At 40.1% G+C, this 26,040-nt stretch overlaps 1 protein-coding gene across 1 annotated transcript; it reads right to left on the minus strand.

The window, feature by feature from the left end:
• Positions 1-10,566: 10,566 nt before the first annotated feature.
• On the minus strand, positions 10,567-25,956 carry xylt2 (xylosyltransferase II). Its single transcript, XM_038282270.1, has 11 exons — positions 25,792-25,956; positions 19,964-20,477; positions 19,594-19,769; positions 17,368-17,570; positions 15,881-15,961; positions 15,584-15,800; positions 15,125-15,301; positions 14,430-14,683; positions 13,433-13,628; positions 12,955-13,288; positions 10,567-12,651 (listed from the first exon to the last, which is right to left on the minus strand). Exons 1-11 carry the CDS (start codon positions 25,921-25,923, stop codon positions 12,329-12,331), a joined length of 2,607 nt encoding a protein of 868 aa, XP_038138198.1. The 5' UTR covers positions 25,924-25,956; the 3' UTR covers positions 10,567-12,328.
• Between the last annotated feature and the right edge of the window lie 84 nt (positions 25,957-26,040).

Consider the following 26,040-nt stretch of genomic DNA (forward strand, 5'->3'; position numbering starts at 1 on the left):
AAAATGGTTTTCAGTCATTTTTTTTTATAATGAAAGCCTGTGAATGAATATTTTCTTGCAGCGTTTGTCTCCCCCTAGCGGTTTAATCACCCCCTTTTTCCTCCTTTGTGTTAATGACAAAGGAACAGAGATCATTTAACTTACATAACCGACCCCATCATGCATATCAGCTCCTGACTTCTTGCAGCTCATGGGATGAGCTCAATGACAAACAGAGGAGGCCCCAGAGGCACAGGCAGAGTACCAGTCTGCTGAGGGGCCGAGATGCTCTGGAGGCCCTGGATTTATATGTTAAAGGTTGAAAGACAAGACAAAATAATATTAAATAAGATCTGAAGTTTTATAGTGATGTCTTATGCCTCTGCACAACCAAACACTAATGACCGACCCATCCAAATTATGAAACCTGATCAGAGCTGAAAGAGTTTCCGAGCACAGGGGTAATCACCTCACAGACTAAGCATGGTTTTTTTTGTTTCGTTTTCTACAGAACCTTTAGTTAATATTGTGCCCAACGTGACATGTTAGTTCTCAGAGTAAGAACACAAAACATCTGCATCTACATTTCAGGCATGTGGAATGTGTTTTAAGCATGCAAAATCCATATTAATCTTTGTAAAAATGAAATAAAGCCATTGATAACCATCTCATTCTCAGCTTATATAACGTGCTATGTTAACCATCCATTTTCTAACAAGCTTATCCCAAGTGGGGTCACGAGGGGTGCTGGTGCCTATCTCCATCTGACTAGGGGCGAGAGGCGGAGTACACCCTGGACAGGTCGCCAGTCCATTGCAGGGTAAGACATAGACAAAAAACCATTCACACTCACACCTAAGGGGACTTTAGAGATGCCAACTAACCTAATAGTCATGTTTTCTTGGTTTTTTTGGATTGTGGGAGGAAGCCAGAGTACCTGGAGAGAACCCATGCTCTGGGAGAACATGCAAACTCCATGCTGGGAATCAAACCCAAAACTTTCTTGCTGCAAGGCAGCAGTGCTACCCATTGCGCCACTGAGCAGCCCACTATGTTAACCAATATTCCTTAATTGATAAAAACAAATCTTACATTTGATTTGACATATGGCCCAAATAGTTAAAAACTATTGAAAGACAGTTAAAAAAATGTAAGAATGTGTAGAAAGCAAATCCAGGTATCAAATAATCTGAAAGACAAACGTCTGGCTTTGTTACTATTCAGTGGTGGGGCTTTGTTTCTCCAAATTCAACTGGAAATTTGACTTGTTTTTACCTGGATTATCATCGTTTACTAAGGTTCTGTTGGGCTAAAACCTTAAATAGTTTAGGTTTCCATCGTAAGCCCTAAACAGTCCTAAAAGATGAAAGGGGATAGGATGCAAATAGAGCCAGATTAAAATAGGGTTTAGATTGCAACATTGTTAAATTCCATCCTAAAGAGCAACCAAGCATCATTAAAGGTGTTTTTCCCATTAAAATAACTATGAATAATAAATGAATAGTAAAAGAAATGCTAAATAATCCATGCCGGTAAAAGGCTGAATTTAAATCCCCTCATAGAAACAAGTCAGTAGAGCCTCAGAGGAGAGCTGACTCTTTAAAGATGTCTCTATTAAAGGTATAATGGAGGATTTCTGCAAGCTTTTGAAAAGACCCGCCCTCTTCACTTAAAAAAAAAATAAAAAATCACATGCACAACCCTGTACCCGCTCCCGAGATGGAACGCCTATTAAACGACTGTGAACCTATTTCTCCCTGTGCAAGCTCTGTTTAAAAGTTGCTTTTTGCATCACTCATACAAGCTTACTTTTCAAAAGAAGATTTGCTATTTTTCCACTATGTCAGACTCACCACCGGTAAATAAAAATGTGGACGGGCACATAGGACGGCCTTACGTAAACATATCACCAGAATGATTGACAATTAGGAGGACTATGAGCCACCCAGAAAGAAAAAAACATCCTCCACTATACCTTTAAAATAATTGCATGAAGTTACTGATATTGATTGATTTTAAGCACTTTAATGTTCCACAGTAGAGCCTCTAGTATTTGATTTGCAATCATGTTTTTAAAAAACATTACTAACAAAAATAAATGTAATTTCCAAGCAGAGGAATCCGACACTGCTATAAGCGGAGGGTTAACAACAGGATGCTTGGATTAGTACAGCTGTCACTGAGTATTTGATAAAGAAAATGTATTGAGCAATAAAATAAAATCCAACTAATACTAGTAAAAAGAAAGAAATCCAGCTCTGACACCTCAGTTGTTGATGCAAATTACTAAAACCCCTATTGGCTGCTTTGTCCGATGGTGTTTGTGTACGGCAGCCTCACTTCTGTCAGTGTAGTTTACCACTATAAGTGTTTGGACGAACAACTGAATGTAAAGTGCTTTGGGGTCATTCATTATTAACCTTTATTTAACCAGGAAGTCCCATTGAGATTCAGAATCTCTTTTTCAAGAGAGACCTGGCCAAGGTAGCAGCCAAACCACAGGAAGTTCATACATATTTACAACATATTACATTTTTCATAATAAATTCAGAGCAGTATGTTAAAACACATTCAGCATCTCAGGAAAAACAAGCACATATCTCCATCACTACATTCTTCATGGTTACTTTAATTTCATTAATGGTCATGTGACCTTAAAAAGCAAGATAAAAATATAGATATAGATATTTCGTATTTAATATTTTAGCCAAAATACAAACTAATTCACCAGATTGAGTAAAACAGCTAAAGACAAATACACTACCAAAAACAATTTCTTGAAATGCAATCTGCAAATAAAATATGCAGGGAATCCCAGACAGTCAGCTTTGTCTGACATTTAAAGTTGAATAAGCTCAGCTGCACTGATTTCATCACTTTTTGAGATGAATAGAAATAAATAAATAAATAAATAAATAAATAAATAAAGAGCACATTGTGTAGATGTAATATATAGTCTAACAGAGTTCCAGAACAAATTGAAAGGACTTTGGAGTTTCAGAGTTTGGACTTGATTTTAGAGTTTCTTTGCCAACTTAACGGTTTTTGTCTGAGACCTGAATCTGGACCTATTGATAAATACTAGTAAGAAACCTAAATGATACTTGCAAAAGTCTGATGATAACAGTTGGATATATTGGGCAAACCTTTTCATAACAGATTATATTTGAATGTAAAAAGTGTTTTAACTGCTTGTGCTGGTGGGAAAACTTGTATAACAGAGGTTTTAAGTCACAGAAAATTGTTCTGAAGGCAGCAAAAGGTTCCATTTCAGGCCATTTTTTTGCAGGTTTAGAATTGCATAATAATTAACTTCCAATTTTCCTCCCCTTATTTATCTAAAGCAATAAAAAATTAATCTTAACTAAGAACCTGTGGTCTATATGGGCAGTTGCCTTGGGTGCTAGTGCCTTGGGGTGCGGGTTTAGGGTGACTTTCCACCTCTGAACTGAACAGGAAAACAACTAAAATTTGAGGCAAAAAAAGTCTTAAATGTTAAGAATAAGAAATGTTTTGAAGCAGAGAGCATCTTGGATCAGCCATGGAAGAGTTTCCCTTTTCAGGGGCTTTGATGATCATAAACGACACCTGAAGACTTCACAATAACTACGATCAAACTCTCTTTCAAGCTTTGACTTTAAATCCAACTGGATTAAACACATCAAAGTATTTTATTTCCAGCAGAACTCTCTCTCTGTTTTTTCGCCACAACCCTTGAATCACACACTTACTGTATAGGCATCAACATATGCTAATGTAAAATGGCAAACCAATTTCACAGCTCCTCGCTGATTCTTTTCCCTTTCATTTGTGACGGTCACAGATTTTTCAGTGTCACAGCAGATTAATCTCTCCCCAAACACCCCCCCCCCTACTTGCCCGACTCCGTCTCACCGTGTGTCAGTGTCCCTCGCCCATCATCTCCCACCTAAAACTTGTCACCGAGCATAAAATCAGCTCAGACTGGCACAACTTTGTTACACGTCTCCTGCTGTAAGCAGCTCAGCTCTGACATTCATTAGCTGCTCTCTTCCCTTTAATTTAATCTCAGCGATGAGTTTATTGACCATAATCATTCTCCTCTAATGCACTGTTAGGGATTGTAATGAATGCAGTGAAAAAAAATAAAAAAAGAGGAGAGCACCACTGATTCATGCTGTCACACTGAGGGCATCAGATCTGCTGATACGTCACGATTTAATAACAAACAGCACGGCGGAGTGACATGTCCTTCTCACTAAGGTTAAGAACAGCATAAGAGGAAGCAGTGTTTGGGTGGGGGCCTTACTTACAGTGAATCCGATGCCCACGGTGGAGGTAAATGACCCCGGGATGAAGTTGCCCTGGTCAAACTGAACCAGCAGAGAGGTCTTGCCCACGCCGCTGTCTCCCACCAGGATCGTCTGCAGGTTGAGTCACACAGACACACAGCAGACATCCTGTTCTTGCTCAGTTTGATTCGCCCGGGGGCCGCTCCAGCGTGTGGGCACGCAGAGTGGACCATTATAGGAGTTCATCTGTTGCTCAGTGTGCAGCCCTGTGCTGTCTGATGCTTTGTGACAGCTGGAGGTTTGGCTACGTGTCTTCAGGAGTGGCGGTGAATAAGCTGGACCTGCATCTAAATCAGCTGTAAGGTCATGAAAACTCCCCAAGCAGAACACAGACATTTTCATACTTCATTCCTCTCTGCTTGTATAGTTTTGTGCAAAAGTTTCAAACCAAAACCTTCTTTTGCTGAATTTTTCATTCCAATTTCTGGAGACCACTCTTTTCTTTTCTAATTCTTACTCCTAAGCAGTTTCAGGGGAATATTTTTAGATAATTTGTATAGTATAATTTGTATGGATCCAGGTACTCAGAGATTCACTTCCATACAGAAAGCCCACATTCATATATTCAGGTAACACAGAGTACATGTCAGACTAAATAATACTACTTTAGCGATAGTTTCAAGGTGTTGCTTTATTGTATGTCTCGTACCATGTCTTTCGGTTGTGCTGCTCTTTTTTCATCTCGTTACAGGTGATGAAGCAGACTGAAAATGTTTTGTCATTGTCTCCTTTCTATCTCCTCTTTCATCTTTTCTCTTTTTTAATATTTTCCTTTTTCTTCTTCTGTTTTTCTGCTCTATTTACATTGCAGTGTCCATATAAACTGTAAAACTCCCTGCATAATTATAATAAAGCAATTTATATGCATGAAACAAGTGGAGCAATATGGCAATTGCCATACTGCCTCACTTGTGAAAGTCAAATCTGTTGGGCTCTTTTTGGCATCAAGACAATTATTCTTATTGCCACATTGCCAGACAGGACACTGTAAAAAAAAAAAAAAAAAAAAAAAAAAGATAATTTGTATAGCAAAATAACCCCTAAAGTTCACAAACAGGGGGTAAAAGTCAGTATTTATATTGCTGCTGGCAGATATTTTTTTTATTATTTCTATTTTAAGCAGTTTAATTGACTAATTTCAAACATATGCTGTCATGATCTGGGTGAAAAGCACCCAAATTCTACTAAAAAAGTTAAACTAATAATTACAGCCTTGAAATATTCATTCTTAATGTTTGGATTATTAATAAAAAAAATCATGAAAAAACTTTTTAATGTTGTTATGACTCCAAGCCATTTCTCTGTCCTGTAACGACCTGAACTGGAATAAACGCTGTTACTTTGTTTTACTCCTGTTTTTATAGTCCTTTTTTATATGGTTTTACCCAGTTTGAGTTAAGAGTAGTAAATAATTGCTCCCAGGAAAAGAACCGGAAGGGAAGTTCCTAGACGCAGCTGCCTTCAGGGGGACATAACTTCTATATTAACAGTATTCTATTGGGATTTAATGTGACACATGAACACAAAGTTTAGAGATAAAATCTCTAAAGTACAGTTCTGCTATCAGCCTCCTTTATGCTGATTATACTAAATGAAATCAAGCTAAAGCAGTCACTGGAAACCCAAGCACAGTCTATACGGGTAAAATGTCTCAGATGGTAGAGGCCCAATGGTAACTCTGGAGGAGCTGGAGGGAGTTAGAGCTCATGTGAGGGAATTAGTCCTGCTCTCCCCTAAGCTGATGGAAATGATGCATGGGATAGAAAAAAAATGCCACTTCTCATCCTCCTGAACTCATCATACCCACAATGCAGCACAGTGCATCGGTGTAGGTTTGCAGAGGACCCATGGGGACATGTCCCGACCAAAATTTTGGCCTGACCTACTTGTTACTACCAATAATTCTATGTGAACAACATGTTTATAACTTACAATACAGCGTTGTTGCAGCAGTCGCTTCTTTTCTTACAACTTGTATATTGAAGTCAATATTTTAAATGCTCTGTGACAGTTCCTCTTATAGTTCCCGTGCCTATGTAACTACAATAAATCTATTTGCAGTCCCTTGAATATGTTATTTGCTTTGTTTAACAATAAAGAGAATATCAGCATATCAGATTAAAAAAAATAAATAAGAGTGGGTTTTACCTCTGTTTACCTCTGCACAATTCTAATTCTTCAAAAGGAAACATTGGATAAATACAGATACAATATTTTAAAAAGGCACATATTTACCTTCAGTCTTGGACACTGGTAAGTTTAAAAGTTACCCTTTTCAAAGTGTTTAGTCGTCCCAATTTTACATTATTCCGAGCCACTGATGCTTCAAACATTGATAAACAGCATCTTGTGTGTGTAATGCTTATAACATTTGTATAAATGTAGCAAAAAATGCTGTTTTCTCTTTAAACGAAATGCTCCCCGATGCTAGCTTAAAAAAAATAAAAATAAGAGCATGCATAATGCATAGGACCAATGGCATCAGACCAATTCCACTTAAGACCAATAGTGTCCCTACCAAAGTTGAGATCAAACCTATGATCTTGGCACGGTGATTCTAGCATTATGCATGATTATGCTTCACCTTGGCAGCAACATGAGTTTAAGGATATTTTGATTAGAAGGACTGGTAAAAATGTTATTCTGTTGTTTTAAAGAGCTGGCAGAAACTCAGCTGATAACATCAAAAGGTGGTTCTAAGATGGTGCAAACATTTTTTTTCTTTTTGCTTCATAACCACAGCCTGTTTTGTATACGCCTTTCATATTAAAGCTTTGCTCAGCGGAAGCGGAAGCCATCTGGCAATCAGAGGGTCAGAGGTTTGATGTTAGATTTCCTCCCCACTGTGTGTGTGTAAACATTTCTGATTTCAGATAAATGGACATCACTTGCAAAAGCTATTTTTCCAACTTGAAACATTTATATTTTATCCATTTAGTAAATAAGGCTTGGATGCTTTTACAATAGCCAGTGTTTAAAATAAAAAAATTGTGCCTTTAAGCAAAGTATGCTTTAAAATGAGCTGAATATTGGCGCTTATTTAATGCAAGGCTAATGTTCCCTTCTTTTCAATCAAAATCCGTAATGAATCTGAGTTCTTCCTCCACCACTTTGCCGTAAAAGCCAACCTTAAACACATTAAGTGGTCTGCAGATTTGAAACCTCTGGTCCGGATGTGGGCAGCAGCTGACCTGCTTATTGCTGGTTATTGCCTTCCTCTTGAGAGTTGGAGGACCAATAGAGCTACTTGGCAGCAGATGTTTACTTCTATTGTGGAAATTTATCACCTTAAAGCCACAGCACCTCTCTCTCTCTTTTTACTCCTCATCCAGCGGGCCTGAATCTTCCTCTCCTTATCTCTGGTCTACCAGCACCCATGCACAGTGGAAACAGCATGCATGGCACTACTGCTTCTTAGATGCTCACTTGAATCGCTGGCATGCATGAAAAAAACATCAGCTTCAATGTTCCATTAAACTCACAACTTGGGGATGGTTTGAACAGATGCATAAATGAAAAATAAGTGTTTATTCAGTTCATGGGATTTTTTTTGCTTGCTTCACTGCTTGCACGTGTGCATAGAATATTCAAAAAATAAACAGCTGGAAACAAAAGTGAACTACAAAAGTACAAAAAAAAAAAACACAGCAGAGAGCAGAATTTGAAAAATCTCCACATTAACTGGATAATTAACACCATGAGGTCTGAAACCGTCATGCAAAATGTCAACAAGCAGATGCATAACCATGCAAAACCTCCGCATGACTCTTCAATGGCTCTCAATGTCTGAGAAGCTCTGAAGACTGTCTGGTGTTGTAGTGTAAAAAAAAGGGACTTTTTGCTGCAAATACCTTGACACTTTATTTACTGTCTGAATAAAAAACAGCAAAGCTGTGATATAAACTATGTGAAACTCCGAAGACTGACCTGAAATGTGTAGTCAGGATGGGGCAAATGCCAGAAACATAAACTTGGGCAACCTGATTATTTCACCTTGTTAATCTTTCTTTCCTGTTGAACATGATTTAACACCATTTATGGAAAATTAAGAAATTATTAAATCTTTCCATATTTCTTGTGGAATACAGATTTTTAATCATGAATGAAACACGGAGAATTGAAGGGATTGCAGAGACAGCCTGCTGCTAATGATGACCATCAACAGTGCAAGGAGCTGCAGGCAAAACGTCTACCTTTAGAGGAAATGATGCAGACTGGAGGAGATGCTGATGACTCAGAGGGAGGGGGGGTTGCTTCTTCTCATACATTTGATTTCTACCATGTTGACATTATGATGATGGAGCAAAGCAAGAGATGCAAGAAGTATCCATGGATGAGGGTGTGTAGGGGGTTAGCTCTGATAAGAATGATCAGATCAGATGATCATGTATCCTCGCTGATGCTCTCGACGTTTCATCATTTATTCCCCCCTATATGCACCGATAAACAGAGTCCAAACGGATCTTCAAGGTGTGGCTTTTGAAGTACAAATTTATGGGAAGCCTGGCCCCACAGCATGATGCCACCACTACCATGTTTCACTGTGAATATGGCATTAAACCATCATTTACCTTCAGGATATTTCAGACCCTGAATCTCTCTGCTATTGCACTAGCTGCAGAAAGTTATTGACCAGCTGCCAGCAAATGGTAAAAAGAAAGCAGAGTTGCGCCTTTTGTTGTTTCTGACAGAGTCTGACCGTGTAAAGCCACAAATACAAGCTCAGATTTAATCAGCCAAGAGGCAGGAGCTCGATCCCGGCTCCCAACGAGGTAATGCTTGTTTCAACATCCAGTAATTACAATCTCAGATATCCGCTAATCCTGTTAGCTGGGGCTGCTAGAATAGCTGCTGCTGCAGCAATAAAAGCAACAATCTGTTGATGGGAGCGAACGTCAAGCAGAGAAATCATCTTACTGTGACAACGGCTGCAAAGACTCAGAGGAGGGTTAGAGCCAAACCGTTTGCCGACAGCAATATGATATTCATTAGATGTTGACATTAAATATATGCAGACATGATCAGCATTAATTTGATTTTAAAAATTAGACATCTAGTGTTAAGAACTGAAAACAGTTCATTAGCTTTTAGCTTTAATAAATTATTAATTAGGATTTGACAGGTAAAAGCAGCCAGTATTAATTCCTTACCTTATGAATTAGCAGTTGGTTGTTGGGAAAAGCATCAGATGGGAGCGTCTGAATGTCCTCCATCTCAATCACAGATGATCCTGATATGATGACCACAAACATCTGCTTCATAGAAATGATTCACTGCAGTTTATCTAAAAGGAGCAGGTTAGCCAGACCAGAACCCATAATCCTCAACTTTCTGTGAACCAAGTTTAAAACCTCCTTTCAGAAGACTTGGCCCTCCTTCTCTGCAGGTTCCCTCTATTACAAGGTGGAAAACTGCCTTTAACTGCGCACTTAGGCAAACACTTCAAATATTCATCTGGATGAGTTTAAGGGAAAATGCTGCTTAAAGTATTTATGAAGGAAGTAAACTTTGAGAACTTCTATTTTTAAATGCAGCCATATTTACTGTGATGCCAATAAATAAATAAAAATACCTTTAGACATCAAAATTAGTCAAGTCCATGTGGGTGACCCTCCATAGTCTGGAGGAGCTGAGGAGGTCCATAGCTCTGGTTTGGGAGGCTGTTACCAAGACAACTATTAGTCTCTACCTTTACAAAAAAAAAAATAGTCACAGTAAAAGTTTAATAAGGCCATAAAGCGGGCACAGCAAAAAGAGAAATTTCATAAATATGAGCACATGATCCCCAACATATGGTAGTGGCTGCATCATGCTGAGGTTGTTGAGATGTTCTTCTTTCAGCAGAGGCACAGAATCTGGTCAGTGCTGATGGGAAGATGGATGAAGCTAAAAGCAGGGAAATTCAGGAAGAACATTTGGAGATTCTGAGGTCCACATGTCGTTGCTAGAGCTATTTTAATAGAGATGTGCAAAACATCCGTCTCTAAATGTGCAATGTATTTAACAGGTGTGAAAACATGCAGAAAAAACAATGAATATTATCCAGCTGCTCAGTAAATGTTGCAGGTCCAGACAAACCCCACTGCTACTAATAGAAAGATTACCAGAATGGATGCGCTTTCTTCTCTATTATATCAAATTCCCATAAAAATTAAAGGTACCTTTTGTTATATTTGCATATTCAATAGGACACATTAAATGTTACAATTAACAGTCTGAAAAATAAGTACTTAAAGACAAAAATAACAACAAAAGCTTGAATAGGGCCATCTCTTTAATGAGTTTTCAGTCAGAAAGCTTCTTATATGATCTTCTCCTCAAGCAGTGACAGAATCCGGCTCCCCACAGATAGGAGCGATGGAACCGAGGATGAGTCACCACCCGGGCTGCTCCTGACTATCACAACAGCATGGATGGAGATCTCAACCTCCCAAAACCCAGAGGAGCTGCTCTATTTGACACTGAACAGGTGGACTGTCAAATTTAACACATTTAGGGAGCAGCTTCAACAGACAGTGTTCAGCTTCTCTCCGATAAGATAGAAAAATAACATTTGCTAATTAAGACCCATTGATCCTTATTCTCTCAATAAAACTGGGGCTTCACTGAAGCAACTGTGCTTTGCCAGCTAAACAAGGACACTTAAAACTGTACATGTTATTTCAGAACAAAAAACTTAAAAAGTCTAAATAAGACAAAACTCTGCAAGCTATGTAGTAAACGTCACCTTTTTCCACAGGGAGGCAGCTTAGATTCTCCTCTTCAAACTAAAATAAGCATCATAAAAAGCCTAACATACAGACAGTTTATAAAAATACTGAAATGCAAAAGCAGGAGAACTGAAACGAAAGCATAAAGCCTTAACAGGCATGACAACACAGCGTGTGCAGAGATAATGGAGAGGTATGACGAGCTGCAGCTTCAATGCTTCCATTTAATGGAAAAGGACTCCGCTGATATTAAGCCTGATCAGCTGAAAAGGAAACAAATCTAACAATCTGACAATATGAAATCCTTAGATTTATTTCCACCAAAACTAAAACAGAATGTGTTGGTTTTACTTTAAAAAACGAGCAAAAGATGAGCTAAAATCAATCCTTTCCTGCCACAATAAAACCTTTTTTCCTTTCCTATTTCTGCCATCTTAAAACACTTCATTGAACTGGTACAGAAAAAAAAATGTAAAAACTACTCAAAACTAGCTGATATTTAGTTAAAAACGCTTTAAAAATATGATTCCCCCCCCCCCATAAAAATGACAACGTGCCTCACAAAAGTATTCATACCTATTAAGGTTTTCATCATTCATTTTTTCGTGTTAAAACCACAAAGATTTCCAATGAGGATTTCTGTCGACCGTGCACCATTTGATGCTGGTTTGTTGTGCAGAAATCAGACACTTGGAAGGTTGTGGTTGCAACACAAAAAGTCGAAGGGGAGTGAATAGTTTTGAAAGCAACATAATGTAGGTAATTTGTTCTAACCTTTTCCTAAACTTAGCGATGTCCTGGTGCAAGAAAAGTGACATATAAAGACATTTGTCCCTGGGCTCCACACTGTAACCAAGGGAACTCTGTAACAACATCATCTTGCAGTAAAGTGCACTTCATGCGTCTCTCTTGTAATGCTTTAAAATAAGCACATTAATAAGATCCAGAGGTGATTCTCTCCCTTGTAATGAAGATTGAGCAGAGCTGTTGTTTTGCATGCAGGATTCTTACATTTCCACTGAGACGACTGCAGGACTGAAAATCTGTGCAACAATACCTCAACATGGTGGTCATGTACCCGTTCACATAAAAGTGATATTTTTTTGTTTGCGCTTGCAGTCGATGTGCAAATTTCCCGCAGTCCTCTCCTGGTTTGTCTGAAGTAACAGCAGCTCCTCAGTGAAGGAGGATCATGGATTATGTGCCCATCAGCTGACTGCTGATCTCTCAGACAATATGGAGTCCCTCAGGCTCTTCCAGCAGTGATTCTGTGCATATTAAAAGTCTGGCTAGTCTCTTCTCCTAGGGCTACCTGATCCGCCCGTCGCTTTTCACTGGGCCCAGTTCAGACTTTGGATCTGGAGAAAGAGAGCTCCAGGTAGTTTTTGAGCAAAGCCCTACAGCTGGGCAGGAGGAGGTCCTTGTGGAGCAAAGGTCACCTATGACCCAGAAAGTCCCCACCAGGCTGTCCACCCACGCTTCCAGGGGCCGGCCCACCAGCTGAGCGGCACGCTGCGCCGCCTGCATGGCCGGCTCCTGAGGAGGCAGCTTCAGCACCGAACTCAGCTGCTGGAAGCTCTGATCCAAGTACAGGTTCCCAGGAGGGCCTGAATGGAGCCAGATGTCCTCCTCTGGAACAGAAACATCAGAAGATGAAGTGAGTCTCTAAACTCCTCAAACTTAGCTCCGCTTTACATTTTTCACTCCTGATATTTTCCTAAAAAAATTAGACCAAAACATCTAAATAAATAATTTTAGCAGCTGGTCTCTGCAGACAAAATAAAATCTGGAAAGTGTGGCTTGCTTTTGTCTTTGCTATTTTAGCCCAAACTTTTCAAATCTCCTTTAAAAGGAAAACAGAAAAAATAAATAAATCCCCAATAATTGTCTTTCCAATTCCGTTCCATATCAAGACAGAAAGATCCAGAACCTACCTCTGCGCAGCGGCTCTTTATTATTAAAGGTAAGAGGCATTACGAGGAAGCGGACCTCGGCCACGCGCTTCCACTGCTTCAGCACCCGCACCGTCCAGGTGCCCGGCCGTAGGGGGTGCTGTAGAGGCGGTTTGTACTGAGTGTACTCTGCATCCATCTCCACTGTGATGTCATAGGATGCTGCCACCACCTGAGCCGGGTCGATCCAAACTATAGTGGCTGTGAGGTTGGGACCACGGGCCCACTTCTGGACCGCTAGCGGCTCATCTAGAGGGCCGATGAGGCCGCCAAAGTTACGGAAGATCCTTTCCTTAGGATCCCAGTTCGTCCCGATCTGTTGAGGAAAAAGTTCACTTGTAAAGAAAAGGTAGTGACATATTTATCATATTAATAAAATATTATAACACCTAAATACAGAACCTACTTTTACAGAAGTTTCTGTTAAAATGTTATTGATACTTAATGAGTGAATTCTTACTTCCAGGTTCTTCAGCCTCTCAAACTCTTTGAGGTTTGTCTCAAAGACGAGCGTGGCCTGAGGCATGGCCCACAGCTCCAGGGTCTCCCTGTCCTTTGACTCCACGGTGCGGACCTCCTGACGAACCAGGTAGCCTTGGAAACGGTCATCATAGAAGTACAAATGAACGGACAGAGGATGGCCGACCGGCTCAAACCTTTTAAACAAAGCAGATAAAGGAAAAAAGGTCAATTTAACATCCAGTTAACACAAAATGTGAATGTCACTAAACAGTTCATTCTTTTTCTTATTTATTTAAGAAATAAAATCTATATTACAAACACATGATAACTGAAAGCCTGCAAAAGTCTCCTGACCCCGACACCTCCACACGCTTTGATCGGATTTCAAACAGTCTGTCGATCCAGATTTCAGAATAAAAGCCAGATTTATAAACACGGGCTCACTAGACTGAAATCCAGAGGAAGGTCACTGACCTTATATACATGGAGGGGAAGCCACAAATGCTACAGCTACACAAGCTGGTTGTTCACAGAGGGCTGTATTCAACCACATACATAGAAATTTGAGTGGAAGGAAAAAGTATTTTAGAAGAAGATGCACCAGTAACATGGATAACTGCTGACTTAAGAGAACTGATCCAGAGGCTGGACGTTTACTCAGAATGTTTGCTCTTTATTGTGAAGTGAAGGAATCATGTGAAGTTTCCACAGTCAGATAGGCTTTAGACTTTTTATCTGGTGGTATTGGTCCACTGTTTTTCCCAAAACCCACATTTGATCCATCCATCTATCCAGAGATTTTACAGAACTTTAAGCTTTAAGCTTTACTTGGTTTCTCCTTATACTGCCAAAGCTACTGACCTCTGAATGAACTCAATTCTGGGTATTGTCATATTTATCACAATTACAGAAAAAAAGACTCAATGTATGTAGCTTTTTTGAGATATTCTACTCGTTTTCAGTGCACCTGTACAACGAAATACCAGAAGACCTACCTGCAGACGTCCGTCTTGCTCTGAGAGGTCAGACTCTTCAGGGTTAGACGAAAGAAGGAGGTGTAAGCTGTGAGAGCCACGTCACTGATGGAGCCCAGGCCGTCCAGCTGCTCAAACACGCTCTCCCAGTAAGCCTTAATGGCGACGGTTCCTGGAGCATACTGGCCATACAGGTGCGTGTCCAGGATGTCTATGGCCTCCTGGTTCACCGTCGACTCAAACTTCCGGGCAAAAAACGTTGGCCGAGTCAATTGCTAAAAAAAAAAAAAGAAATAAAATTGCAAAGTTACTTGAACGTTTGAAATGGATCCAACAGGGGTAAAATATTGAGAAGTTTCATATTTTACAGATTGATTCTCCCCACAGCATGATGCTGCCTAAACAAAAAAACTTGTGCTTTTGGTCTCTGAATGCAGCCCCGTCTCCAATGCTCTCCCGCTGTGACCTACATGGCTAACTGCACACATGATTTCAAATAGCTTCCTTCATCCAAAGCTTTTTCTTGATTCTCTTTCATAAAAGCAAGAATCATCGTTTTGTTATCAGATTCTCACCCATGAACCGTATCTCTGCATTCCTGAAGACAGCTGAACAATCTGGCTTTTATGAAAATGTTACCAAAGAATCGAAGGAGTATGAACACTTTTCCAAGGCACCCAGATGGATGAAACGCTGCCCTCTTGTGGTGAACTCACCTGTATCCGTACGAGGTCTTGTGGTTTGAAGTCATTGGGGGAGCAGCCACACCAATCCACAATGTGTTTGTACTGACATTTACAGCCCAGCTTGCGGTTCCAGTTGGTGACGCGCAGGTTGTTGTCCACCAGGGTGTCACACATGTGACTGTTCCCGAGCACAGTGTGGAAAAAAGACTAGGAACAAAGAAAGGCTGAGTGAACATAAACAATCTGAAGAAGAAAAGGTCAAACCTGGACACTTTTTCCTCCTCTAGGACTCAATATATTTACAATAAAATATGAAGAACCTTCCTTTCATGTGGCAAAGGCTGCTTCAAACTGCTGCGTAGCTTAAAGTCTTATATTATCTCAGCCGCTAGGCTCCTCTGACTTGGCAGGGGAGGATGAGCCTGAGTACATCATCACACTGTGAGCCTCGGCTACAGAAGATAAGAAGAACTGGGAGGGCTCTCCTACCTCAGCGGGGAGCAGGGTGTAGGAATAGAACTGCTTCAGACCCAGCACTAGCTCATCCCGGGAGCTGACGACGTAGTCCACGAAACGGCGGGTGAGAGCGAACCAGTCGGAGCCACCGGACACTTCCACGCCTTCTGGAATGGTGCGCTCACCGAGACGCCACATGTGGTTGTCGCATTCGTGGAAAAGGCGGTCCAGGCCTTGCTTCTTGATAAACCTTTGACAAAAGGCACAGATCAGCGTTGCACTGAAGTAAAACTGTGAGCATTAGCTGGCCATGTGTCTGAAAATGCTCACCTTGCGTTCTCTCTCCCGTGGGACTTGAGGAAGTTTTTGTCTCTGTGCATTGACAGAAACGTCACCAGTTCATCGTTGGTCCTGCATGAAGGTATCACAGTCAGAGCAGGTTCCAACGAGCCAGAAAAACAAAGCGCTGGAGATTTCACTGAATAATGGACTGCCTTTATATCCTAACAGCTACTTCTGAAAGTATTTAGAACATTCCGGCTCATCTCTCATTATCGGAGAGATGTGAGTAAATCCCCCAGAGGAAAGTTAAGGTGGGCCTGTTGATTGGGACTCAGCGCTGCGCCAGAAACCCAGCTGGACACTGTTTACTGTCAGCTCTGTGACTAAGTGACCAGAAAATGTTATTAGCTTAAATGCTGCAAACAAACTCATGTTTCCATCAGGCGAAATGCCACAGCAGCCACCTTCTAAAGCTGCTAGTGATGATTAAGAACCCAAAATATCAAAAGAAGTGATATAAATTAAATTCCTTTCATGTTTAGTCTGCAAAACAACAAAGATAAGATTTTTTTTTGTGTTAAGTTTCATATTTGCCTATAATTCATACTCCACAGATCAGAAAGACATCCTGCTATGATGCTGAATCTATCAGATGTATCCGATGTCTACATTTGAGTGTCAATAACATAAAATGTAGAACAGGTTATTCATTTCTATAAAGTGAAACCCAGGTATCAATTCTGTACACAGAGTTATTGATTGGTTACAGCTAATAAAAACTAAATAAACAGGATATTCCGAGAAACACTCCTGATTTGACAACCATCCAGTAGAAAGTAATCACCACCATATAGTAACAGTTTGCTATAAAAGGTCCTTGATGTGGACACTGGTTATTCAGAGGCTGTAACCACATCAATTAATGCAAAGCTAAGTGGGAGGAAACGGTTTGGTTCTAAAAAGGACAGGGATAATTGCAGAGATGATTGTAAAACAAAGAATATTCAGGAGTATCTGGGGGCTTTAATGGTCCAACGTTGTGTTCTCAGATAAAACTTTGCATTTCATTTAGAAATCAAAGCTCCATGAGAGGCTTTGCGGTGCTGTTTCATCCTCTGGGTTTGCTCCAAAGTTGGAATAGTTGTCTAGTAGAAAATTGTACAGCACTTCATTCTTCTCTCTGCTAAGCTTTGCTGCTTTCCTTTTCTAGCAGGACTCGGCATCAGCCCACACAGCAAAAACCACCACTTTAATAAGCGCTGCAGAAAAGGAGCCTGAACCAAGTATTGATCGCTGTGGTACTGTGCAGTACAGGATACAGGTTGTGTTTCTGTGTTAAAAACCATCTTAATATTAGGCCAAACTATGGTTTACTGAGAACTCACAGGGTGTTTTCATTAGCTGTAAGCCATGGTCTAGTTTAACCAAAATAAAAGCTTGATAAATATCATTCTGTATGCAAAAAGAGACATGGTGGTGTTCTTATTCAGGGTCATACTGTCCCCGCTTCATCTATTTATCTACATGTAGCTGACCTGGTTGGAAAGTCTGTGGCGCTGAGGTTGATGAAAAAGTCCCATTTCCACTCCTTCATGGCGAGCAGGTCCTGCATGCTTCTCAGATAGGCTTTCAGGAGACTGGCTCCCCCCCAGATGGTGACCATTCGCCAGGGTGTGGGGCGGACGTTCGGGTATCGCTCAGCTATCTGCAGCACCTCCCGATGCATGTAGCTGGACCGCTGCAGGGGACGTATCAGATCAGACACAATTGCTTCAACACTAGAACTCCCACAGCCGTCATTTTGACGGTTCTGAGATTGTAAAGGGAAATAACTTTATTTACATTAATCATATGTTTCTCATGTTATCTGACTTTTCCTGTTTCTATATTTCCTTCATTTTCACTTAGTTTTTTTAATAAAATAAAAACGTAAAAAATAAATATGTTTAATTCTACCCTGATCTCCCACAGCCGTCATTTTGACGGCTCTATTAGTTGCATTGTAAATTCTTCCCACTGTTGATTGACAGTCTGTACCGTTGCCTAGCAACCAACATTCTACCTGGAACTCTTTGGCTAATACAGAAAAATGGCTTTCGGAAGAAATCTAAGGCTTTAGAAATGCTTCAAAATATTGATGATAGTTATTCAGGTGGAGAGGGACAGACCGATGAGGAGGACTGTGTAGGAAGCGGCTGAGATTGTGACAGAGAGCGCGAGGAAGATCGCATCAGTGACCCATCAGACAATAGGGAAACTTTAGATCAAGTTTAGGATAGCACTGCCCACACCTCAGCCGGTACACTCAGCGGCCCAAAAGCCAAACCAGAGCCCGGGGCCTACTATATTCACACACAGGTTGGCGTGCCGACCACATGCATCCGCAGGTTTTCAGCCCCACCGTCGCTGAAGAGCAGCTTTGGAGAGGCAAAGAAAACAGCGCAAGGTGCTTCAGCGCTGCACAAAAAAACGGATCATATGATGTTTGTCACAAATGTAAAAAGGTTGTCAGGGGAAAATACATTCAGATAATGAATTTCTGTAAATAAATTTGTATTTTTAAACTTCGAACCTGTGTGGTAAAACAGACTAATTTATTTTACTGATTTATTTTTTTAGACAAATTTAGACCCCAGATAATAATAGCATACAATACAGCCTTTAAAATATATTTGTTAGACCTGATATAAGGTCTACATATCCACAATGAGTTTATACACACACTAGAACCATTTCAGTTGATGACATCATCACTACCCATGCCTTCCGGAAAAATGTCAGCCGTCAAATTGAGGGCCAGTGGGAGTTCTAGTAGGATCAGAATTCTGGGAGTCCTAGTGTTAAAGATTTGGCATTTGACCACAAGAAAAAAAAACAACAGCACAGAGCTTTGTAGCATGATGGGAAATAATTATTGCTTTTAATCTAAATTAAACCTAAGAATGAGCCTGCTTTAGTCCTGTTAGTGTCAGATACTTGCAAGCAGCCAATACTGTTGGCTCCAAATGGGAGAAAAAGGCTCTCATTTTGTCCTTCAAGATTAATTAAATTCATTAAAAGGAGCTTATTTAAAAAAAAAAAAAAGGAAACTGAAAAATTCTGAAGTGATAAATGAGCAGTTTAAGGGAAACACGCCTTGAAATGGATTCTCCTGGAACATAACATTTGTTGAGAGAGAAGGAAAAATGTTGTGTGATCAATCTGCCCTGAGAAACCGCCCCAGGTAGAAAGAGAAACAAACTTTTACACATAGAAAATTATTGTCAAAGTGCCTCATACTGGTGCTTAGAAACGAGACGATAAAAGGAAAAGGGTAAAATAACCCAATCGGAGTCTTTAGTCGCACACAAGATTATTAGAGGCTGGATGACGTAGAAGTGCAGGAGACTCTAATGCAACCTGACCCATTTAGCTCAAACTGGGATTTTCACAGAGATAATCAAGACTGAGCCATGACTGTACTTATAGCTCACTGCTGTGTTCATAGAGCTGCTTCGCTATTCTTTGGCAGCAGAACAGAGGAACTGACCCGGTGTCCAGCTACAACAAGTCCTGCCTTTTGGAACCTAAACTGGTTTCTGGCATCCCAGCTAAACAGGCAACCAAAAATATCCTCTTCTTTCCTTTGAAACACCAAAAATCTAATTCCTTAAAAATATGAAAAAGAGCAAGATTCAGGCTGACTCCCTTTGGGTATAACAAGGTTAAAGCACTTCTGACTTATTATTTAAGCCTGTGAATACGATGGTTGCTGTGCATACCTTATCTACGTGGATGTAGTAGTAGTGATCTCTGTGGTATATGGCCTTGATTAGCCGCTGGAGCTGCCGTACGGCTCGGCCGTGGACCATCAGCACAAACGCCACCCTGACAGGGTTCTCCACCTTGGAAAGGCTTAGCTCCACTTCCCCAGCGGCCTTGTCCGGCTGCGTCACACCTGCCCATAGAAAACAGAGTAAAAACCTGCTTCTATAAAAATTGACAGTTGGCCCGAATCCAAATGTTACTTTTGTAAGAATTATAAGCTACACATAACTTTCCTTTAATTTGCAGTCCAATTAAATGACACTAAAATACTCTAAATCTTGTGGTTGTGACTCCCCGTATAAATGCGACTTCAAGCCTCCTCACCGTATTGGGGGCAGAACTGAGGGAGCGCCTCTGGCATGAGTTGTCCTGCCTGATGTTGGCACACGATGCCAGCGATCTCCTGCCTGCACTGCTGCGACGCGGCCCGGTGCAGCGCTGACAGCGCATCCTTGCCTATGATCTCACACTTAGGCATAAAGTCACTGTTGGGGGCTTGGTGGGCGCCGTCCACACTGCCTGGCTCCCCGGGTATCCCGACAGCTTGTAACTTCCCTGCTCCCTCCAGGCTAAAATTGCGGCTGCTGGACAGATCGTGAGACACCACACCGTCTAACCCGCCCGCCGCCACCCCCCTCTCCTGAGGGGTCTTTTGTCTGGCGCTGGGCTTTCCAGCACGGCGGCTGCTTCCTTTCCTCTGTGGAACGGCTGCTGTTCCCCTCTGCCTCTCCAGCCTGGCGCTCCATCTGCCCCGGTTCTGTCCGGACAAAGAATTTGCTTTGTCCCTCTTGGAGTCCTGGCTGTTGGAGTCAGGCAGCTTGGATCTTCTTGTTTTTCCCTGCAGAATGAAACCAGAACAAACACAAACGTGTAATCCTGTTTTATTGGCAGCCATTCCATAAACATCATGGATTAATGTTAAAGAGCAGAGAGGTTTATTAATATTCTGAAAGGCATAAGGTAAACAAAGATGGCTTCTTGGGAATCAGCACAAAGCCCCAGAGGGATGGATGTGTTTACTTGTGATTTCTTCCCAGTTCTCTCATCTGTGGCTATTTATAGCGGAGTCTCTGCCTTTTTCTGGAACTAATCTGACAAACTGGAGTCACACATGTTCTGAAACAATCCAGTGATTCACCATGCGGACTGCAACAATCCCCAGTTTCCTCTGTTTTGCAGCCAAACTACACATACATGTAAATCTGGGTCGGGTGTTTGCAACATGAACACGCAAACAAACAGGGGTTTTTGGATTACTTTAGTACAGCATTGACCAGAGTGAAGGAGCTGTATGTGTCAATTAGACCTAATCTGCTTAAAATGAATTTAAATTAGGGTTTAAAGTTTCCATTTTGGTTCCGATGTGATGAAGACCAATTAGGACCTGGTCTAACGTGTATCGAGGCTTCATTTAGCACTGGGAAAACTTTGTTTACAGGAACAATAAAAGGATTTGTTTATCAGGAGTACAAAGCAAGGTGTCCTTTTAGAGGACAAGAAAAAGAAAAGCATGAATTAGGCTATTTTTAAATGTTGTAGCCAAGCAGCATCACAGTTCTGGCACATTACATTAGGTTTTTAAAATATTGACATAAAAAAAAAGAAAGAAAGAAAACAGAAATGAGTTGGCGGAAAGCTTTCAGCCGCTTTAAACCAGTATGGTAGGATGCCGCCTCGCTGGCCTCACTGCTGGCATGCAGGCTGTGGGAAGATGCTGGGAATTGGGGCTCCGTGGTTGGATCAGAAGCCAGATGATCCAGAGCCAACAATAAACCAGCTGCCTGCCTATACAGAACCATCAGCTACTGCTGGCAGAGTTCAGCCTGAGCCACCATTGCGTGGTTGTAAACAGTCCTAACATACCTGAACGTGTAATATCCAGGTGAGTACGCTTTATCTTAAGACACCCTATAAGTGTTGGGAATGTTTGGCTATGATACAATACAAGATGTATAGTGTAGATAATAACAAATCCACAGAAAGCTTTCCTCATAGTTTAGGGGGAAAGGATCACATAAAAAAGAGCAGTTTGCATCTTAATATATTGAGGGAAGAAATTATTTTTCAAATTTTAGGTTAGAGAGCTTTGCAAAAATATTTTCTATGTTTTATCTCATTAGAACGAAACCAGAATAATGAGTAAGGATTTCATAAAACAGGTGATTGGTTAAATGTGCATGCATGTGCTTGTTTAGCCCCCATGTGATAAGTCCTCCCACAGCATGATGCTGCCACCACAGCTCTGCTTTGTTACATGGTAATTACACTAGGATTAAAAGAGAAATCAGATTATTTATGATGGATCAATTATTTAAATAATTGTCAACTAATTTAGAAATTGATTAATCATTAAACGGAGTATAGAGACTGTAAAACATGCCGTTATCTGATAGGCCACTTAGAGCAGTGATTATATTAAAATTGTAAAAATTTCACCTGGTTTAACTTAGTAAAAAATCTTCTTTAAGAAACCTTTGGTTGTCAGATTATTAACTGATTAATCGAAAAAATAATCAACATTAGCAAAATAAAAGTTGCAGCCCTAATTTGAAAGAACTTCTCAGGTGCATGTTTTTTTTTTTTTTTTTTTTTTATTTCTAGACATTTTGACAACAATTAATATTTTCTTCCCACTTCAAACTTATGCACTATTTCTATTTCTTACTTGGTAACTGGTAAACATTCTGATTTCTGTTTTTTAAACATGCTACTTCCAGAATTTGTACATCATCCTCCATCTTTGTCTTTTTTGTTAGAAACATTTCTGCAGGAGCTCTTTCCTCTTCAGCTATGAGAGAAAAAATTTTCCATGGAGTAAGCCATAGCAAGTGGCTGAAGTTTTAATTATCCTTATCAACCGGCATTCACATCTTTTAATTAAAAACATTGTGTCAAAAATGTATGGATTGAAAGGCAGGCGAGGCAACGGCTTCTTATTACGGCAATTAAAAGTGGAGCGAAACCGTATCAGAGTCACCATCTGCTGGAGCGGGAGCGGTGCTGTTCGGCAGGCCTTTTCTTTCTCCACCACAAAGGGGTTTAATGCAATGCATGTGAGTGATCTTGGTCACGTGTGCACAGAAAGTAATGGCTCCGAGGAACAGCAGCATGACATGGGGAGAGTTGAGTTAGAAGGGACTGTTTGTTTCAGTGATGATTGTTCTGCTTTTTCTGGGATGCGGGCATGATTCTGTATCTTTAAGGGTGGAAACGCACAAAGCCTTTGTGCTGACATCTGCATAGCTGTCTGCCAACACACTGGATATATATATATACGTCTGACTCTAAGGAGAGCTCTGTTTGCTTTGAGCTGGGGTTTACATTGATGGATGAATCAAAGATTTAAGTTTTCTTATTAAAAATCCATACTTATTCAGAAACTGATCAACCTTTGCAGGAAAACGGGACAATAAGCCCTACATCCACCCGTTTTCGTTATTCCTAGACCACATTTGGCCACCTACTGGATTATCTGCACAAAGCAAAACATTTATCTGGACAGAACTGAAAAACAACTGATCAGGCAGCATAGCTTGAAGGTTCAGCCCTGCAGTGTAATGAGCTATTAATCCTAAATCCTTTTACACTGAAACGAATGTCTGCCTTTATTTAAGATGCTAGAAATGACACTGATTGGAGAAGAGCCAGGCCCCTGCCAATTAAGCCCTGAGCTCACTGATTAGATTAGGGGTTTAAACGGAAACGATCTGTAACAATAATCTCCTTGGAAGTCACAGAAAGTCTGTTGCCAGCAGGTCCTACAACTCTGTCCTATTTAAGCGGCTGTTCATCTACCACCGCCTGGAAACCATGAAGGTGAAGGTAGGGGCCATTGAAGTATCCTCCATGCTGGCAGGAATATTACACCTTCAACATCTAGTCAGATCATCACATCCTCAAGTTTCAACTTGCATTCTGTCCCTCTCACATTTGTGTACAGCATGACACCTGTTGAAACCTCACTTTACAGGTTTGAAAAAGAAAACAGTAACCTGCAAAGCCTCCAGTGCTCTAAGTAAAAGTTGCTCCAGAGCCACAACTGAACAGGCTGTTACCTCTTTAACATCTGCACTTTTTTTTATAATTATTTTCATTTATTTCCAAAGTACATGCACTCTAAATGCTTTCAGTTCTGCTAATAAATAAACTAAAATACATAAGGAAACATCCTGGGTTTTAGGGCTGATATGTAAATATCCAACTATGGCTAAAACAATCGCATTAATCAATTATTAAAATAATCTTAAACTAACTTGGTAATCGATTCAAATTGTTCCCGAAAGTAATGGACTATAAAAGATGGCATTTGCTGAAAGAGTAATCTACTTACAGAGGTAATAAAGACAAAACTCTAGAACATAAATAATTAAATTGCATATAACACTCAATTAAAAACACTTTTTTATCTTATTTTTTGCATTTAACATTTTTATTCATACATTTCCCTTCACCAATAGCTATTTTTAAGATAAACTCAAAATAACAGTTAGATTAATCTATTTCTATTTCTTCACGCTAATCTTCCACACTTCCAGATCCCTAAAAATCAGGTCTTTAGTTCATTTTCATCCATTTTTTTTTTTAAATATATACGTCCAAAAATGTGTTATACAGTTATCTATGGAAGAGGATCACGACCACTGAAAAAATAAAAAAGTTAACTGATTTTTAGTTTTTATTTCAGTATAATATCAGAAAAAAAGTTTGAATTATCTCAGAATTCAGACTTTTTTCTCAGAATTCGGACTTTTTTTCTCAGAATTTAGATTTTTTTTGTCCCTCAGAATTCTGACTTTTTTCTTAGAATTCAGACTTTTTTTCTCAGAATTCAAACTTTTTTTCTCAGAATTCTGACTTTAATCTCAGAATTCTGACTTTTTTTCTCAGAATTCGGACTTTTTTTCTCAGAAGACTGACTTTAAACCCAGAATACTGACTTCAGTCTCAGAATTCTGACTTTAGTATCAGAATTCTGACTCTAATCTCAGAATACTGACTTTAATCTCAGAATACTGACTTTAATCTCAGAATTCGGACTTTTTTTCTCAGAATTCTGACTTTAATCTCAGAAGACTGACTTTAACCTCAGAAGACTGACTTTAACCTCAGAAGACTGACTTTAACCTCAGAAGACTGACTTTAAACCCAGAATACTGACTTCAATCTCAGAACACTGACTTTAGTCTCAGAATTCTGACTTTTTTCTTAGAATTCGGACTTTTTTTCTCAGAATTTTGACTTTTTTTTTCCTCAGAATTCTGACTTTTTTTCTCAGAATTCAAACTTTTTTTCTCAGAATTCTGACTTTAATCTCAGAATACTGACTTTAAACCCAGAATACTGACTTCAGTCTCAGAATTCTGACTTTAGTATCAGAATTCTGACTCTAATCTCAGAATACTGACTTTAATCTCAGAAGACTGACTTCAATCACAGAACACTGACTTTAGTCTCAGAATACTGATTTAATCTCAGAATTCTGACTTTTTTCCCATATCAAACTGAAATAAAATTTAAAAATCAGTTAACTTTAAAAAAAATTCAGTGGCCCTACTCCTCTTCCGTAGTTATCCCAAGTGAATTAATGGGAACATTCACACAGATGGTCAGAGAATACAGTCCAGTTTGTTTCCTTTACCATACTTATCTAAACCAGTGATATAATGGAAGCTTCCAGCTTTATAGTAGCTATCTGTGAGCCCCTGAATGCAGTTTTCTTGCAATCAGTGGGTCTTTGTTCATTGTTGCGCAGACTAACAGATAAATGACTTCCCCATTAGATGGCTCGATTTTTTCTGTTTCCCTTCGTTGCTTAAGTTCTCTTTAATGAAAAGACTAAAAATAACAGCATGATAACAATCACTGTTGCTTTATGGTCAAGTTAATTCATCATTCAGCTCTCACGATGAGAGACAGACATGTACAGTTATAAACGTGAGGAACAGCACTGCTTCCTCTTTTCTAGGGGGTGTGATGAATGGCCGTAGAGACGTGGCTGGTTCAGCTATAGTTAGACAGTTTTAGCTAACAGCTAACATAAGCCACCGTTACAGTATAATATGACACATCGAGCTGTGCTACGCGCTAACGGCTAATCCTACCCAAATTAAAATCATTTATTCAAAAATACTTTAACGGAACATGTTTCTCACCTCCGCCTGGCCTTCCTCCAAGCTCCTCAGACTCCAAACCACAAGTCCCTGGATCAGGAGGATCATTAAAGCGGCGGAAATCACTAGTTTATACCGTCGAAACAGCTTTTGGACTCGTATGCTGGCAACCATTTTTCCAACACGGCTCGTTCTGAGCTCAGCGGCCACGCGGGGTCGCTCCGCTCCTGATGAGACGTCCGATTCCTTTCAGAGATCCGGGACTTTGGGATGACTCACTAGAAAAGGAAT

The sequence above is a fragment of the Cyprinodon tularosa genome, unplaced genomic scaffold, assembly GCF_016077235.1.
Source record: "Cyprinodon tularosa strain WSP-4 unplaced genomic scaffold, ASM1607723v1 ctg181, whole genome shotgun sequence".
Taxonomy (NCBI): domain Eukaryota; kingdom Metazoa; phylum Chordata; class Actinopteri; order Cyprinodontiformes; family Cyprinodontidae; genus Cyprinodon; species Cyprinodon tularosa.